The sequence below is a fragment of the Zophobas morio genome, unplaced genomic scaffold (genome assembly GCF_036711695.1).
Source record: "Zophobas morio isolate AGI-343-1 ecotype UQ-CSIRO unplaced genomic scaffold, CSIRO_AGI_Zmor_V1 ptg000020l, whole genome shotgun sequence".
Lineage (NCBI taxonomy): Eukaryota > Metazoa > Arthropoda > Insecta > Coleoptera > Tenebrionidae > Zophobas > Zophobas morio.
In genome coordinates this window covers 1,295,844-1,312,088 of record NW_026972125.1, presented here as the reverse complement: position 1 = coordinate 1,312,088, position 16,245 = coordinate 1,295,844, and the positions used below count along the sequence as shown (strand labels likewise).

Here is a 16,245-nt window from a genome sequence, read left to right as displayed (position 1 = left end):
TTTAATATTTGAAACACAGATGTCGATGAACTGATTCAAAAAATATAGTTTTCAGGATCTTCGAAATTTTCAAAATCTCATTTTCAAACATCTTAAAAATGGCCATATTTCATTTTCGTGATTCTGGAAAGTTAGTTGGAATTTTCAAAAAAATGTTATCCAAAATGACTTCTAAAAGTGAAAATGAAGAAAAATTTGTCTTTAGGTAATTAAGGAAAGATGGTAAAAAATTTGAGCTTTTGAAAAAGTTTCCTAGAAATCCACAACAAAATGTGGTGTGTAGATATCAATTGGAAAAATATAGCGGTCTGGATGGTCCTCGAAATTTTTGGTTTCAAAATCAAATTTCTATAGCATTCCAAAAATTGCCACATTTTTTTAGGTGATTTAGGAAAAGTGGTAGGAATTTGCGACATTTTGCCAAAAATGGCTTCTGCCAGTCGAAATTTACAAAAAATTGTCTTTCGATAATTTTAGAAAGTGTTCGAAAAAAAGTCAAAAATTTAAAAATAGGAAAGTGTTGAAAATTTGAGTTTTTGGAAAAGTTGCCTAAAAATATGTACCGTAATTCAGGGGCGAGGGAACAATAAAAAAAAAAAATTAAAACATCTATTAACCAGGCTACTACCATTATCCTAATTATCCTCCATGTAACACACTAAAAATTTCCTAATCGATTTGAAGTTTTTTGAAAGTTCCTTCCGCTCCAAAGGTAGATTCTATAGTGTTATCCGTCTTTGTCCTTTTGGACTCATCAACAGTCTGAGTCTCGTGCCATTTTATCAAGTCTAAATTTTCCAAAATCGCGTTTAGAGGCTGGTCTAAAATTCATACACTCCATATCGAAAATGTCTTTATTCTCCATTACCTTTCAAAATTGCGTACGGCGGAAGTTCTCCACCAATATCTTCAGGCAAACACTCCTTAGGAACGTATTTGTGTAAAGTTTCAGGCGACGAATGCAGCTGTATCTGTAATATTTTTTCTTAATTTTAAAATATAGCTTGATTTTTTTTCTTAACCATTTGAAAAAGATGACCGCTCAAAATGGGCTTTATTATAGCTAAGACTTTATCCATGACGGGTGTTATATTAACAATGTGGATCTCTTTAATCCTCACAGGTGTACCTTCCTGAAAAGAAAAATTTAGCAAGCCACCAAGAACCAAAAAAACTACCTGAAGATGGTTCAGCCAGTGTTTCGTTGCTAACAAATTCACTCTAGTCAGGTGACTCAGTGTGTACCCTTTACAGTCAAATATGAGAACAAGTCCTTCTTCAAAGCCATGTAGGTGTGCATATAGTGCAAGCACACAGTTTAGCATAATCATTGTCGTAGTGAAATGATAATTTTCGACCGGACAATCAACCAATGTTCCCATGTAAATCATGTACCCTTGGGGGGTCTTCTTTGGAAGAATATGGCTCATACTGAAATTTTATTAAACTTATTATTCCAATACGGTGTTAAATTTGAGTCATATACACTGCCGAACACGTTTTTTTTATGATGTCGTTACTCGGAAGGAGAAAAATTTCGGGGTGAAGAGTTCTTGCAGTGAAGTATTTGTCGATGGTTGTTTTAGCCATTTCGATGCTGTAGTAACAACTGTGTAAAAATGGAATCAATTGAAACTCTAGAAAAAAAAACTGTACTTTTAGCTACGTTTATTTTTTTACCGACCTTCTATTTTTGGTAGATGCGGTTGTGTAGTCAACCAATCTTGCAAAATTTTCACATCTTCGGGTCTTATTTTTGGGTCTTTTTGGTAAAGTTTTTCAGGTTTGATGCAGGTGAGACTCATGGTGTGGCTTAATAACGTTAAGTGAATTAGTAAGTACCAAAGTTATATATTAATTAGTTGTTTTTCCGGTTTTTTAGTCATTAATGTTTCTTCGAGGCACTTTAGAGTCCAAGGGCGTTTATTAATTGCAGTCAAGACGGTTTATTAGCAAGGATTTGCATGTATTAAAGTCGTTTCCACTTACGTCGTTTTGTGTTATATTTATTTAAAGACATTCTTTACATAATTTATAATTAATGTATTAACAATAACAGCTCCCACACGCTAGTGTCTTTACTAATTTATTACGTAATTGTTAATCGATTTCTAGTTTCTTGAAACTTCCTTCCATCCCAAAACCAGACTTTAAACTACTCGTTCCTCCTACTCTCTTCGTTTCGTCGACCCTCTGGGAATCGTGCCATCTTAGGAGGTCTATGTTTTCCAGAAGTTCCTCGATCGTTTCCCCTAGAAAAAAATTGGTGGAAGGTTATTTGGAAAGAACTTCCACCGCCCCTGAAGTAGCCAAACAAATACCGCTTCTTTGAATAATTAAAAAAAAGCAATTTTTGTGTTCCATAGATTTCTAGAGTTGAGTTTTTCGGTTTTTTAGTTTGTCATTATTTTTTGGTTTCTTCACTTTTTCGATTTGCAATTTTTCGAAGTTTTCAAGTTTAAATTCTTCAAGTTTTCAAATTTTTGATTTTTCGAATCTTTAATTTTTTATTTCGATTTTTTATTTCTTATTTTTTCAAATTTTCATTTTTTCCATTTTTCAATTTGCAATGTTTCGTATCAGTTTTTTATTTTCGTTATTTTTTAAATTTTTCGATTTTTCAATGTCCCGATTTTATAATTTTACTGTTTTTTATGTTAAAATTTTTAGATTTTTCAAATTTTAGATATTTCAATTTATGGATTTCTTTAATTTTTCGATTTTTCAACTTTGCATCTTTCTGTTTTTTCGAATTTGTGATTTTTGAATTTTTCGGTTTATGACTTTTCACTGTTTGGATTTTTCAACTTCTCGTTTATTCAATTTTTCGATTTGTAATGTTTCGTTTCGATTTTTTGTTTTCTTCATTTTTTAGATTTTTTGGTTTTTCAGTGTTTTGTTTTGAATGTGAAATTTTTCAATCTTTGCAGTTTTTCTAATTTAAATTTCTGGAAATTTTAATTTTTCGATTTTATCACTCTTAGATTTTCAACTTTTGATTATTTATTTTCTTGATTTACAGTTTTTCGAATTTTCTAATTTTTTGATTGTATGATTTTTAGATTTTTCAATTTTTTGTTAGCATAATTTTTCTTGTTCTCAATGTTTCGATTTATTAGATAGATTCCCGATTCCACAATTTTTCGATTTTTCACCGTTTAATTTTTTTTTTAATTTCTGATTTCTCAATTTTTAGAATTTTCTACTTTAGGCATTTTTCGAATTTTTGATTTTTAAATTTTTCAATTTTTCAGTTTAACAATTTTTCGACTTTATATTTTGTCAATTTTTGGAAAAATTAATTTTCGATTTTGCAACTTTTGATTTATAAGTTTCTCGATTTTCAGTTTTCCGAATTTTTTATTCATTTTTCAATTTTTAGATTTTTCAGTTTCTCGATTACAATTTTTCAAATTTTTCTGTTTTCGCGAATTTTCGAATTTTTCATTTTTGAATTTCTCGATTTTTGACTCTTTAGTTCTGCAATTTTTTGACTATACAATTTTTCAACTTTTAGAAATTTTAGGTTTTAGATTTTACAGTTCTTCGATTTTTTATTTCAATTTCAGTTTTCCGAATTTTTCAATTTTTTAATTTTTAAAATTTTTCCGATTTTTAAATTTTTTTTGTGTGAAATTTTTCAATTTTTGGGTTTCTCAACATATAAATTTTTGAATTTTTCGTTTTTTTAATTTCAGATTCTTCAGTTTCTCGAATTTTCTATTTTTTTGAATTGCACTTTTTCTAATTCAAATTTCTAGAAATTTTTATTTGTCGATTTTATCACTCTTAGATTTTCATCTTTTGATTATTCATTTTCTCGATTTTCAGTTTTCCGAATTTTCTATTTTTTTTTATTGTATGATTTTTCGATTTTTCAATTTTTTGTTAATATAATTTTTCTTCTTCTCAATGTTTCGATTTATTAGTTTCCCGATTTCACAATTTTTCGATTTTTCACCATTTCATTTTTTTTAAATTTCTCAATTTTTAAAATTTTCTACTTTTGGGATTTTTTGATTTTTGATTATTAAATTTTTCGATTTTTAATATTTCAGTTTTACAATTTTTCGACTTTACATTTTGTCACTTTCAGTTTCCCGATTTTCAGTTTTCCGAATTTTTCAGTTTTTAAATATTTTATTCATTTTTCAATTCTTAGATTTTTCAGTTTCTCGAATACAATTTTTCAAAATTTTCAATTTTTAAGTCTTTCAATTTTTAGATTTTTTGATTTTTCGTTTGGGCACTATTCAAATTCTTCTGTTTTTGCGATTTTTCAGATTTTTCATTTTTGAATTTCTCGATTTTTGACTCTTAAGTTTTGCAATTTTTTGACTTTTAGAAATTTAAGTTTTAGATTTTACTATTCTTCGATTTTTCAACTTTCTGATTTTATATTCAGTTTTTCGAACTTTCAAGTTTTTTAAATTTTAAAATTTGTCCGATTTCTCAATTTTTTAATGTGAAATTTTTCAATTTTTGGATTTTTCAATTTTTCGATTTGCTATTTTTCGTTTTTTCAATTTCAGATTCTTCAGTTTCTCGAATTTCCAAATTTTGCTTTTTCAATTTTTCATTTGCGGTTTTTCTTTCAAATTACTGGAAATTTTACTTTTTCGATTTTATCATTCTTAGATTTTCAAATTTTAACTATTCATTTTCTCGATTTTCAGATATCCGCATTTTTAATGTTTCGATTTAAATTTATTAGTTTCTCGATTCTACAATTTTTCGATTTTTCAATTTTTAGAATATTCTATTTTATGGATGTTTCGAATTTTTGATTTTTAAATTTTTAAATTTTTGATTTTTCAGTTTAATAATTTTTCAATTTTTAGAAATTTTAATTTTCGATTTTACAAATTTTGATTATTCAGTGTCTTGATTTTCAGTTTGTAAATGTTTTAATTTTTCAATTTTTTAATTTTTCAGTTTCTTGATTTTACAGTTTTTCGAATTTTTCATTTTTAGGTTCTTCAATTTTTAAATTTTTCCATTTTTGCGATTTTTTTGAATTTTTTCATTTTTGAATTTCTCGTTTTTTGACTCAATTTTGAAATTTTTTACTTCAGAATTTTTCAATTTTTTGAAATTTCTATTATCGATTTTTCAACTTTTGATTGTTCAGTTTTTCGATTTTCTGCTTTCCGAATTTTTCAATTTTTAGATTTTGCAGTTTCCCAATTTTACAGTTTGATTTTATAATTTTTCGAATGTGAAATTTTTCAATTTCTGGATTTTCAGTTTTTCGATTTGCAATTTTTCGGTTTCCAATTTTCAGGTTTCTCATTATTTAGATTTTTGAATTTTTCTATTTTTCAGTTTTAGATTCTTCACTTTCTCGAATTTTCAATTTTTCGTTTCTTCAGTTTTTGATTTGTAGTTTTTTAATAATTTTTTTCACTTTTCAGTTTTACGATTTTAGAATTTTTCCATTTTACAATCATTGAATTTTTAAAATTTTTTCAGATTTTCGATTTTTCGTTACATTTTCTCCATTTTACAACGTTGACGATTCTATAATTTTTTGATTTTACAAATTTTGCAATTTTTCGTTTTTTCATTCTTCGATTTTTGAAATTTTTCCGATTTTTTGGTTTTTGTTTTTTCAATTTTTCGATTTTTCAACTTTTCGTATCAATAAATAGAAAAACTGCAAAACTGTAAAACTAAAAAATCGAAAAAACGAAATATGATTTTTGAATTTCTCGTTTTTTGGTTTTTCAGTTGCTGGATTTTTCAATCTTTCGGTTTTTGAATTTTTCCACTTTGCAAGTTTATGGTTTTACTATTCTTTTTCTTCAATTTTTGGATTTTTTAATTTTTTGATTTTTCAACTTCAACTTTTTGGAATTTTTCGTTTTTTTGATTTTTTACTTTTTCAGTTTTACGATTTTAGAATGTTTCCATTTTTCAACTATTGGATTTTTAAACTTTTTTATTTATTTGATTTTTCAGTTTTTCATTCTTTCAGTGTTACAGTTTTCCAGTTTGCAATTTTTGGTTTTTCCAATTTTTCGATTCCATTTTTTTTTCTTTTCACTTTTTCGATTCAATAACTTATTTTGATTTTTAAGTTTCTTTATTTTTACTTTTTCAATACTCCAATTTTTCGTTTCTTCAGTTTTTCGATTTATAATTTTTCGATTTTCCACTTTTTCGAATTTGCAATTTTTCGTTCTTTCAGTTTTTAGACTTTTTTATTTTTTCTAATTTTTTAGTTTTTCGATGTTTCAACTTTTCGAATAAAAAATGTAAAAATTACAAGACTGTAAAACTGAAAAATCAAAAATGAGAAATAGAAAAGTGCGGAATGAAAACGTTGAAAAATCTAAAAACTGGAAATCAAGAACATGAAAAGTTGAAGAAACGAAAAATTCAAAAATCGAAAGACTAAAGAAACTAAAAAGTCGAAAAAGTGCAAAATCGAAAAAACGAAATATTGTAAAATCAAAAATATTAAAAAAAAATCGGAAAAAAGGATAAAATCGAAAGAAACTTTGGAAAAATTAAGGAAATGAAAAATGAAAAATTGTGATATATAATTGAAAAAATGAAAATTTAAAATCGGGAAAATGAAAAATAAAAATCAAGAATTGGAAAAATTTGAAAAATCGAAAAATTCTAAAATTTGGAAAAATGAAAAAAATTAAAGTCAAAAAGCCAAGAATTATTAAACCGAAACATTAAAACATTGAAAATTTTAAAAGGTAAAGAAAACTAAAAACCGAAAGACTGTGACATAAAATCGAGAAAACGAAACTTAAAAAATCGGGAAAATGAAAAATGAAAATCAAGTCGGCAAAATTTTCATATGACGTCATCTGATTTCGTTTAACAATTTCCAGCATCAAAGCTAAACTGTAAAATGTTACACAATTTTGATTTTTTCAAAAAATTGGGATGTCTAGGGTAAAAATTGAGGACGGATTCATAAACCACAAGTGAAGGATTATCTTATTTTATAAAATTGAAATAACATTTACTAATCGAAATTTTGGAGATGACGTCATCCTGTTGTTGGTGAGGATGTCTATTAAAATTTTGGTTAGCGTTTTATATAGAAAATTTGACAACAATCGGTCTTGTAGTTTCGGCGATTATCTGTCTAACAAAAATTCGGACAGACGGCAGACAGACAGACAGACGGAAACGGGAAACCTATTTTTTCACACTCTAAGGGTCATGAACCGTCGAGAAAACATAAAAGTAGCCAGTAGCAATTTTGCTTTCACCTGTCATCGATTTGCACGACGGCAGTTCCCCACCATAATCCTCCGGCAGACACTCTTTAGGTACATACTTATACAAAGTTTCAATAGAAGGATGAAGCTGGAACTAAGCAAGGAAATTTTAGTTTCTACACAATCACCCTCTCCTTTGCTTACCATTTCAAAAAGCTTAGCATTCATCAACGGTTTCAACAAAGCCAAGACTTTGTCGATGAAGGAAGGCACATTGACGATATGCATTTGCTTGACTCTGACAGCTGAACCTTCCTGAAACCCAAAATCGAATCGGGTACAAACTTTAACGAACCATTGTCGAAACAAGTACCTGCAAGTGTAGAATACTCTGCTTCAAAACAGGCAGATTCACTCGAGCTACATGCCCCAGACTGCCTCCTTTGAAATCCAACACGGCGACGAGTCCGTCGACGAACCCATGACGATGAAGATGTGCTGTCAGCACACAGTTCACCACGACGATTAGGTTGAGGAAGTTGTAGTTTTCGACTTTGTAGTCGAGCATTCGTGTTAGAAAAACTGTATTTCCTTCGGGGGTTTTCTTAGGAAGGACTTTGCTCATTCTGGAATTTTACTAAGTGTAGTTTTGGCGAGGAGATTTTTTGAATGTTATGTTTACACAAGCGAAGCGGTGTTTCTTAGTGTGTCTTCACTAGGGCAATGGAAGATGTGTGGGTAGAGGGTTTTTCTGGTGAAATACTTGTCGATGGCGGTTTTGGCTGCCTCAATGCTGTAGTAGCAGCTGTGGAGGATAATGATCACTTGCGACTCTAAAATAAAACAAAAACGGTGACAATAAACTTTAAGTACTCGTAGTATCCGTGGTACATACAAAATTTTATGTCTTGCTATGTAGTTTGTGATATTAAAAAAAAAGGAAAAGTCATCATCCGATATTCTATTATTGGTTGCATTTTCTGTAAATGAATTTGTCAAAGAAATACATTTTGCTGTTTTGTTAATTGTTGCTGACGAATGATTTTTACAAGCAGATTAAATTTTGCCTGTTTCCAGAGACGGTGGTTTTAGTAATACAAATTGGCGCTTTTGAGGTATCTATACAACCAGCAATACACCAAGTAACGAATAATGAAGATATAGTTGACCGATCCAGTTATCTCTTGACATTACTTTGATACTATGTCAACTGTTTTTAATGCCCTAAGGTCTTATTTGGTCAATAACGTCAGTCGGGGCTGTAGAAAACTGAACTACTAGGTTAGAGTTTAATTAATGTTTTGTTTGACAAATTAAATAATTTGGACAAAGTCAGTATCCCATTTTTCAAAATCAAATTGCTATTATGATACTCATAAAAAATTAACAACTAAAATTTTGTTATGTCAAAGTGGTCCAGGTTTGTCTGGCGGCGATTGTACCCCACATTCAGAGCATTTAAAATTTTCTAGTTGACAGATTTCAAATTTCGTATTTTTCAATATCTCCTTTTGTGAATTTTTCGAGTTTACAATTTTTCGATTTTTCAATTTTTATATACATATTTGAATTTTTCATGTTTTCAATTTTTGGGATTTTCAGTTTCTTGATTTTTCAATTTTTCAGTTTTCGTGATTTTTTCAATTTTGTAATTTTTAGATTTTTGAATTTGAAATATTTTAATTTCACCATTTTTCAGTTTTTAGGTTGCTCAGATCCTTGATTTTGGAATTTTTCGAATTTTTCGATTCTTGATTTTTAGTTTTGCACTTTTCGACTTTACAATTTTAAAATTTTTGGAAATTTTAATTTTTCTATTTTATAATTTTTAGATTTCTCAATTTTCAGATTTTTGTACTTAATCGAATTTTAAAATTTTTGATTTTTGAATTTGTCTATTTTTTATTCTTCGCTTCTGCTATTTTGCGACATTATAATTTTTAAGTTTATGGAAATTTTAATTTTTCGATTTATCATTCTTAGATTTTTAATTTTCTCAATTTTTGATTTTTCAGTTTTGCACTTTTTCGACTTTTTGGAAATTTTTAATGTTCGATTTTTTAAATTTAAAATTTTTTAAAATTTCTGGAAATTTTAATTTCTCGCTTTTATCATGTTTAGATTTTCAACTTTTGGTTATTCAGTGTCTCAATTTCCAGTTTTTCGATTTTTGAATTTTTAGATATTTTAATTTTTCTTGTTTCCAATGTTTCGATTTAGTAGTTTCTCGATTTGATAATTTTTAGATTTATCAATTTTTAGACTTTTTTTTGAATTTCCGATTTTTCAATTTTTAGAATTTTTATTTTACCGATCTTTCGAAGTTCGGATTTTTGAATTTCTCAATTTTTGATTTTTCGGTTTTGTACTTTTTCGACTTTTCAATTTTTCAATTTTTGGAAATGTTTAATTTTCCAATTTATAGTTTTCCGATTTTTAAAATTTTTAAACTACAGTTTTTCGATTTTCAGTTATTGGAATTTTTCAATTTTTTTGTATGAATTTTTTGGTTTTATCATTTTTCAAGTTTTAGGTTCACTTTCCCGATTTTACATTTTTTCGATTTCTCAATTTTTAGATTTTTCTATTTAACCGATTTTTTCAATTTTTGGAAATTTTAATTTTTCCTTTTTATCATTCTTAGATTTTCAAATTTTGGTTATTCAATTTCCCGATTTTCAGTTTATCGATTTTTGAATTTTTAGATATTTTAATTTTTCTTGTTTCCAATGTTTCGATTTAGTAGTTTCTCGATTTTATAATTTTTCGATTTATCAATTTTTAGATTTTTTTTTGAATTTCCGATTTTTCAATTTTTAGAATTTTTATTTTACCGATCTTTCGAAGTTCGGATTTTTGAATTTCTCAATTTTTGATTTTTCGGTTTTGTACTTTTTCGACTTTTCAATTTTTCAATTTTTGGAAATGTTTAATTTTCCAATTTATAGTTTTCCGATTTTTAAAATTTTTAAATTACGGTTTTTCGATTTTCAGTTATTGGAATTTTTCAATTTTTTGATATGAATTTTTTGGTTTCATAAGTTTTAGGTTCACTTTCCCGATTTTACATTTTTCCGATTTCTCAATTTTTAGATTTTTCTATTTAACCGATTTTTTCAATTTTTGGAAATTTTAATTTTTCCTTTTTATCATTCTTAGATTTTCAAATTTTGGTTATTCAATTTCCCGATTTTCAGTTTATCGATTTTTGAATTTTTAGATATTTTAATTTTTCTTGTTTCCAATGTTTCGATTTAGTAGTTTCTCGATTTTATAATTTTTCGATTTATCAATTTTTAGATTTTTTTTTGAATTTCCGATTTTTCAATTTTTAGAATTTTTATTTTACCGATCTTTCGAAGTTCGGATTTTTGAATTTCTCAATTTTTGATTTTTCGGTTTTGTACTTTTTCGACTTTTCAATTTTTCAATTTTTGGAAATGTTTAATTTTCCAATTTAGTTTTCCGATTTTTAAAATTTTTAAATTACGGTTTTTCGATTTTCAGTTATTGGAATTTTTCAATTTTTTGATATGAATTTTTTGGTTTCATAATTTTTCAAGTTTTAGGTTCACTTTCCCGATTTTACATTTTTCCGATTTCTCAATTTTTAGATTTTTCTATTTAACCGATTTTTTCAATTTTTGAATTTGTCGATTTTTGATTTTAGACTTTTTCAATTTTTTCGCCTTCACAATTTTTCAAATTTTTGGAAATTTTAATTTTTCCTTTTTATCATTCTTAGATTTTCAAATTTTGGTTATTCAGTTTTTCGATTTTCAGTTTATCGATTTTTGAATTTTTAGATATTTTAATTTTTCTTCTTTCCAATGTTTCGATTTAGTAGTTTCTCGATTTGATAATTTTCCGATTCATCGATTTTTAGATTTTTTTTTGAATTTCCGATTTTTCAATTTTTAGAATTTGTATTTTACCGATCTTTCGAAGTTCGGATTTTTGAATTTCTCAATTTTTGATTTTTCGGTTTTGTACTTTTTCGACTTTTCAATTTTTCAATTTTTGGAAATTTTTTATTTTCCAATTTATAGTTTTCCGATTTTTAAAATTTTTAAACTACAGTTTTTCGATTTTCAGTTATTGGAATTTTTCAATTTTTTTATATGAATTTTTTGGTTTTATAATTTTTCAAGTTTTAGGTTCATTTTCTCGATTTTTATTCTTTCGATTTCTCAATTTTTAAAATTTTCTATTTTCCACTTTTAAATTTTTTCGCCTTTACAATTTTTCGAATTTTTGGAAATTTTAATTTTTCCTTTTTATCATTCTTAGATTTTTTTAATTTTCGATTTTCAGCTTTGATTGTTCAGTTTCTCGATTTCCAGTTTTTCGAATTTTTCAATCCTTGAATTTTAATTATTCGTGTTTTTAGTTTTTAGATTTATCAATTTCTCGATTTTTTAATTTTTAAATTGCGCACTTTTTAGATTTTTGTATTTTCGCAATTTTTCAAATTTGTGATTTTTGAATTTCTCGATGTTTGATGCTGCAGTTCGACTTTACAATTCTTCGATTTTTTAACATTCTGATTAAATATTCAGTTTCTCGATTTTCAGTTTTTCGATTTTTTAAAATTTTTCTTGTTTTTAATTTTTAGATTTTTCAGTTTTTCGATTTTACAATTTATTGATTTTTAATTTTTAGATTTGTCTATTTTCTCGGTTTTGAGAAAATTTTTGAATTTTGAATTTGTCAGCTTTTCGATTTTTAAAAAATTAAAATTTTTCGATGTTTCAACTTTTGATTATTCAGTATCTCGATTTTCAGTTTACCGAATTTTTCATTTTTCAGGTTTTTCAATTTTTAGATTTTTTCATTTTTTAATTTCTCACTTTTTATATTTTTCTATTTTGAATTTTTGATTTTTAAATTCCTCTATTTTTGATTTTTAATAATAATAATAAACATTTTTTTATTCCATATTTAATTTACCAGTTACTTGATATTTTTTATATGCAAATTTCTCGATTTTTTTTATCAGTTACTCGTATTTTAAATTTTTGTTTCTTCAATTTTTCGATTTTTCAATACTTAATTTTTTAATTTTTCGATATCACAATTTTTTCACTTTTCAATTTTTAAATTTTTTGATTGTTAAAGTTTTTGATATCTTCATTATTATTTTCCATTTTAGAATTTTTCGATTTATCAATTGTTTGATAATTTTTTTTTCATTTTGTCAACTTTAATTTTTCGTTTTCTGAATTTTTTAATTTTTCCACAAAAGTTTTTTTGTGAACTCTTCCAGCACTAAAATATTTCAAGAAAATTAGAATAACGTGGATTCCAAAAATAAATCTTGACTGTAAAGGCTAAGAAGGGGGTGTCAAAAACACAACACTATACCGTTCAAAATAATTTGAGTGACTCACCCTGTATTATAATTTTTTTTGACATTTATTTTGCCAGATAATTCTTATCTAATACTTTTTACTTCCTGGGTGTAAGCTACTTTATTGTTTTCTCGCCTGTTCATGGTCTCAAGTATGAAAAAATTTAGTAGACAGATAATCCGGACACCACAGGACTGATAGTTGTTTAATTTTATTTTTAATTTGTAGCTGTAGTTTATGAATTCTCCTTGAGTTTTTACCCTAAATGAACTAAACTATTGATATGTATATATTTATTGACGTATATGTCGTTTCGATGTATAAAATAATACCGAGGGTCGAACTAACTACATATTAGTTAACGATAACGTAAGACCTAAGTAATTAACTAATGAAGGCGTAACCAGACAACGTAACAACGCAATATTAGCGACCATTTTTTACGTTACTTACCTAACAGTTGCGGCAAATGTGGCTGCTTTTGTAGCCATTTTTGTAACATTTTTACATCCTCACGTTTTAGTTTGTTGTCTCTTCCGTACAACTGTGCCGGAGCAATGCATAATTCACTCATTGTCGAACACTGTATGACTTCAAAGTTAAATTTATTAAAGAGGCTGAAATTTTGCCTTGAGATAATTTACTGATAATAAAATTGTTTTTCAATAATAGAAGCAATTATTTCAAATCATCGCCTCATTATCTATTTTTTTTTTTACTTCTGACGAAATTACAAGAGTTTCGATAGTAAAGTCAAATTTGTGACAATTTTTTTAATCGAGTCGAGAAAATATTGACTGACAAATACAAAGAGATTAATCAATTTCAAGCTTCTTGAAAGTTCCCTCGAGTCCAGACGCCATGTGCACAATTTTCGATTTTTCGATTCTTTTCGATTCATCGACAATTTGGGAATCGTGCCATTTGAAAAAATCCACGTTGTCGAAAACGGTTTTCTCCATTTCTTCTAAAAATGAAAATTATTGTAATTAAGTTAAAATTCCAGAAAGGTGTGTGTTCGTACTTTGCAACATTAGTCGCGAAGGAAGTTCTCCTCCGTAATCCTCGGGCAAACATTCCTTCGGGACGTATTCGTACAGACTGTCAAGAGTTGGATGAATGTGTATCTGGAAACAGGACGAGATATTAGGTACTTAAAATGAGGAAAATCGCAAAACTTTAGTACCATTTTAAATAACTCAGCGCTTATCAGTGGTTTAATCATGGCCATTACTTTATCCAAGAAAGGGACAGCGTTGATCATGTGGAACCCTTTCAATCTAAGCGGAGTACCTTCCTATATAGTGCAAAAAATAAGAAAAGTACCGAAACACACTGGAACTACCCTACCTGCATAAAGTCAAGCATGCATTTCTGCGAGGCGAAATTCACCCTAGCCAAGTGCCCCAAAGTACCCCCCTGACAGTCACTCACTACAATCAGCCCATCCGAGAACCCATGTTGGTGTATACGTAACGAGTGCAGCAAATTCGTTAAGAGTACCTCATTATTGTAGTTGTAGTTGTCGGTACTATAATCGAGTAAACCAGAAAAGAAAACTGTATAACCTTCAGGGGTTTTCTTCGGAAGAAAATTCTTAAAACCTATAGAGCAAGCTCGTTTGATGACGTCATCGGTGGGGTAGTGGAACAGCTCTGGATGCAGCGTTCTTGCAGTAAAGTAGTAATCAATGGTTTTTTTGGTTGCTTGGATGCTGTAGTAGCAGCTGTGGAGGAAGATGATGATTTGCGATTCTAAAATAATATTAATAATAATAATAATAATAATAATAGTAATAAATTCGGATTGTGATAAACTAACCTTCTAGTTGTGGTAAATGCGGCTGTTTTTTCAACCACTGCTGCAAAATTTTCACATCTTCGCGCTTTATTTTGGGGTCTCTTTGGTACAATTTTTTCGCTTCGATACAAAACTGCTTCATGACCAGAACTGATAATGAGTAAGAGTGTGGACTCATTTGCGACCTTGGCGAAACATAATATGTACATTTACAGTAATAGTCGTAAATTTTTTCAGCTGTTTGAATTGTACAGAATAAGTACATAGTTCGTAATCGTCAAAAGTGTATATTAAGTCAATTGGTCATAGGATTTACCGGGAACCAGTGTCAGGTGGTGTTCAGGTCCCCACTTGTCATTTTTTATCCTTGAAAAGTGAAGAGGTGTTAAAAAATGTGCACACATTTTTATGAGGCGCAAGAATTGTGGTCTGCAATTGTGGTAATTCGTCTGAATTTAAAAGTAGTTTGACGTTGGTTTAGTTGACACGTGTAGTGAACGCATGTGATCTTCGTATGGCCTTGATTATTGTTGTTTTATTTTGTGTGGATAAGTTTATCGCAGATTGTTTGTTGTTTGTGGTAGAAAGTTTAATGGTCATTGTTTAACTCTTCTAAATATCTCTACAATGGTTAATATCTTGAATTTCTTTCGACATCAACAGATGTAACTGGTATGTACTTTAACACACTAGTAATAGTTAAAGAGCTGATTTTAGGTTAAAAAAAGTCAAAATAGTTCCAAAAAATGACAAAATAGGAGCTTTAAGTAATAAATTTTAGACAACGTCAGGTTTTCTTTGAGATCTACATTTATTTTATTGTTTTATATAATCAGCCATCCTAATCTTCGTTAAAATTTGCGTAACAAATTAGGTTTTTAAAAATCGGAGTCGAAATATCAAAAATATCAAAAATTACTCAAAGGTCGAAAAATCCAAACATCGAATTTCGAATCGAAGATGAGAAACTGAAAATTTAAAAACTCAGAAAATCGAAATATCGAAATGTTGAAAAATCGAAAAATCGAAAAACCGGAAAGCCGAAATATTGAAATAACGAAAAACCCAAAAATGAATATTGGAAAGTCGAAATTAAGCGAAATTCAAAAATCGACGGAAATAAAATCGAGACGTGGAAATTTGCGAGAATCGAGAAATTGAAAAACCGATAAATTCAAAAACAGAAAAATCGAAAAGTCAAAAAATCCAAATACCGAAAAGCTGAAAAATCCAAACGTTGAAATATTTGATAATTATAAAATCGAAAAAGTTAGTTCGAAAAATCGAAAAAACCAAAAATCGAACGATTGAAGAATACAAAATTCCAAAAATCGAAATATTGAAAAATCAGGAACTCGAAAAGTGGAAAAACCGAGAAATCTAAATTTGAAAAGTCGTGAAATGGAACAGAAAAAAAAATTAAAAAATCGAAAGATCGGAATTCGAAAAATTGAAAAACGAAAAATCCAAGTCTAAAAATTCAAAAATCGAAGTTACAAAAAGTTGAAAAAGCGAAATTAAAATTCGAAAAGTCGTAAAATCGAGAAATGGAAAATTAGGAAAATCGAGAAATTGAAAAATCGAAGAATCCAAAAATCGAAAAATTGAAAATTTAAGTCGAAAAATCGAAAAAACCAAAAATCGAAAATTCGATAGACTTATCAAAAATCGGGATATCGAGAAGGCGAAAAACCGAGAAGTATTTGAAAATTGCAAAATCGAAACCACCAAAAATCGAAAGGTCGAAGAATCCAAAATTCCAAAAATCGAGACACAAAAATCGGAATGTCGAAAAATTAAAACAACGAAAAATCGAATTATTATCAAAAAATCGAAAAATCGAGAAATCAAAATCTGAAAGCTCGTAAAAACCAGTGGAAAAAATTGGAGAATCGAGAAATTGAAAA

General features: G+C 27.8%; 2 protein-coding genes across 3 annotated transcripts; both read right to left on the bottom strand.

Moving 5' to 3' along the window:
• Positions 1 to 595: 595 nt before the first annotated feature.
• LOC135131461 (alpha-tocopherol transfer protein-like) lies at positions 596 to 1,901 on the bottom strand. 2 transcript variants are annotated; one of them, XM_064059233.1, is made up of 6 exons: positions 1,685 to 1,900; positions 1,487 to 1,637; positions 1,179 to 1,431; positions 1,023 to 1,133; positions 869 to 971; positions 596 to 821 (listed from the first exon to the last, which is right to left on the bottom strand). In XM_064059233.1, exons 1-6 carry the CDS (start codon positions 1,803 to 1,805, stop codon positions 670 to 672), a joined length of 891 nt encoding a protein of 296 aa, XP_063915303.1. In that variant the 5' UTR covers positions 1,806 to 1,900; the 3' UTR covers positions 596 to 669. The 2 variants fall into 2 exon arrangements, with proteins under 2 accessions (XP_063915303.1, XP_063915301.1); XM_064059231.1 differs by having other exon boundaries at positions 1,023 to 1,431; positions 1,685 to 1,901.
• An 89-nt stretch (positions 1,902 to 1,990) lies between these two features.
• Positions 1,991 to 14,806, bottom strand: LOC135131284 (uncharacterized). The gene is made up of 11 exons (XM_064058955.1): positions 14,360 to 14,806; positions 13,889 to 14,292; positions 13,725 to 13,835; positions 13,563 to 13,665; positions 13,356 to 13,505; positions 12,992 to 13,174; positions 7,870 to 8,020; positions 7,561 to 7,813; positions 7,392 to 7,502; positions 7,239 to 7,341; positions 1,991 to 2,252 (listed from the first exon to the last, which is right to left on the bottom strand). The coding sequence occupies exons 1-11, from the start codon at positions 14,601 to 14,603 to the stop codon at positions 2,101 to 2,103; spliced, it is 1,965 nt and encodes a 654-aa protein (XP_063915025.1). The 5' UTR covers positions 14,604 to 14,806; the 3' UTR covers positions 1,991 to 2,100.
• Positions 14,807 to 16,245: the final 1,439 nt, after the last annotated feature.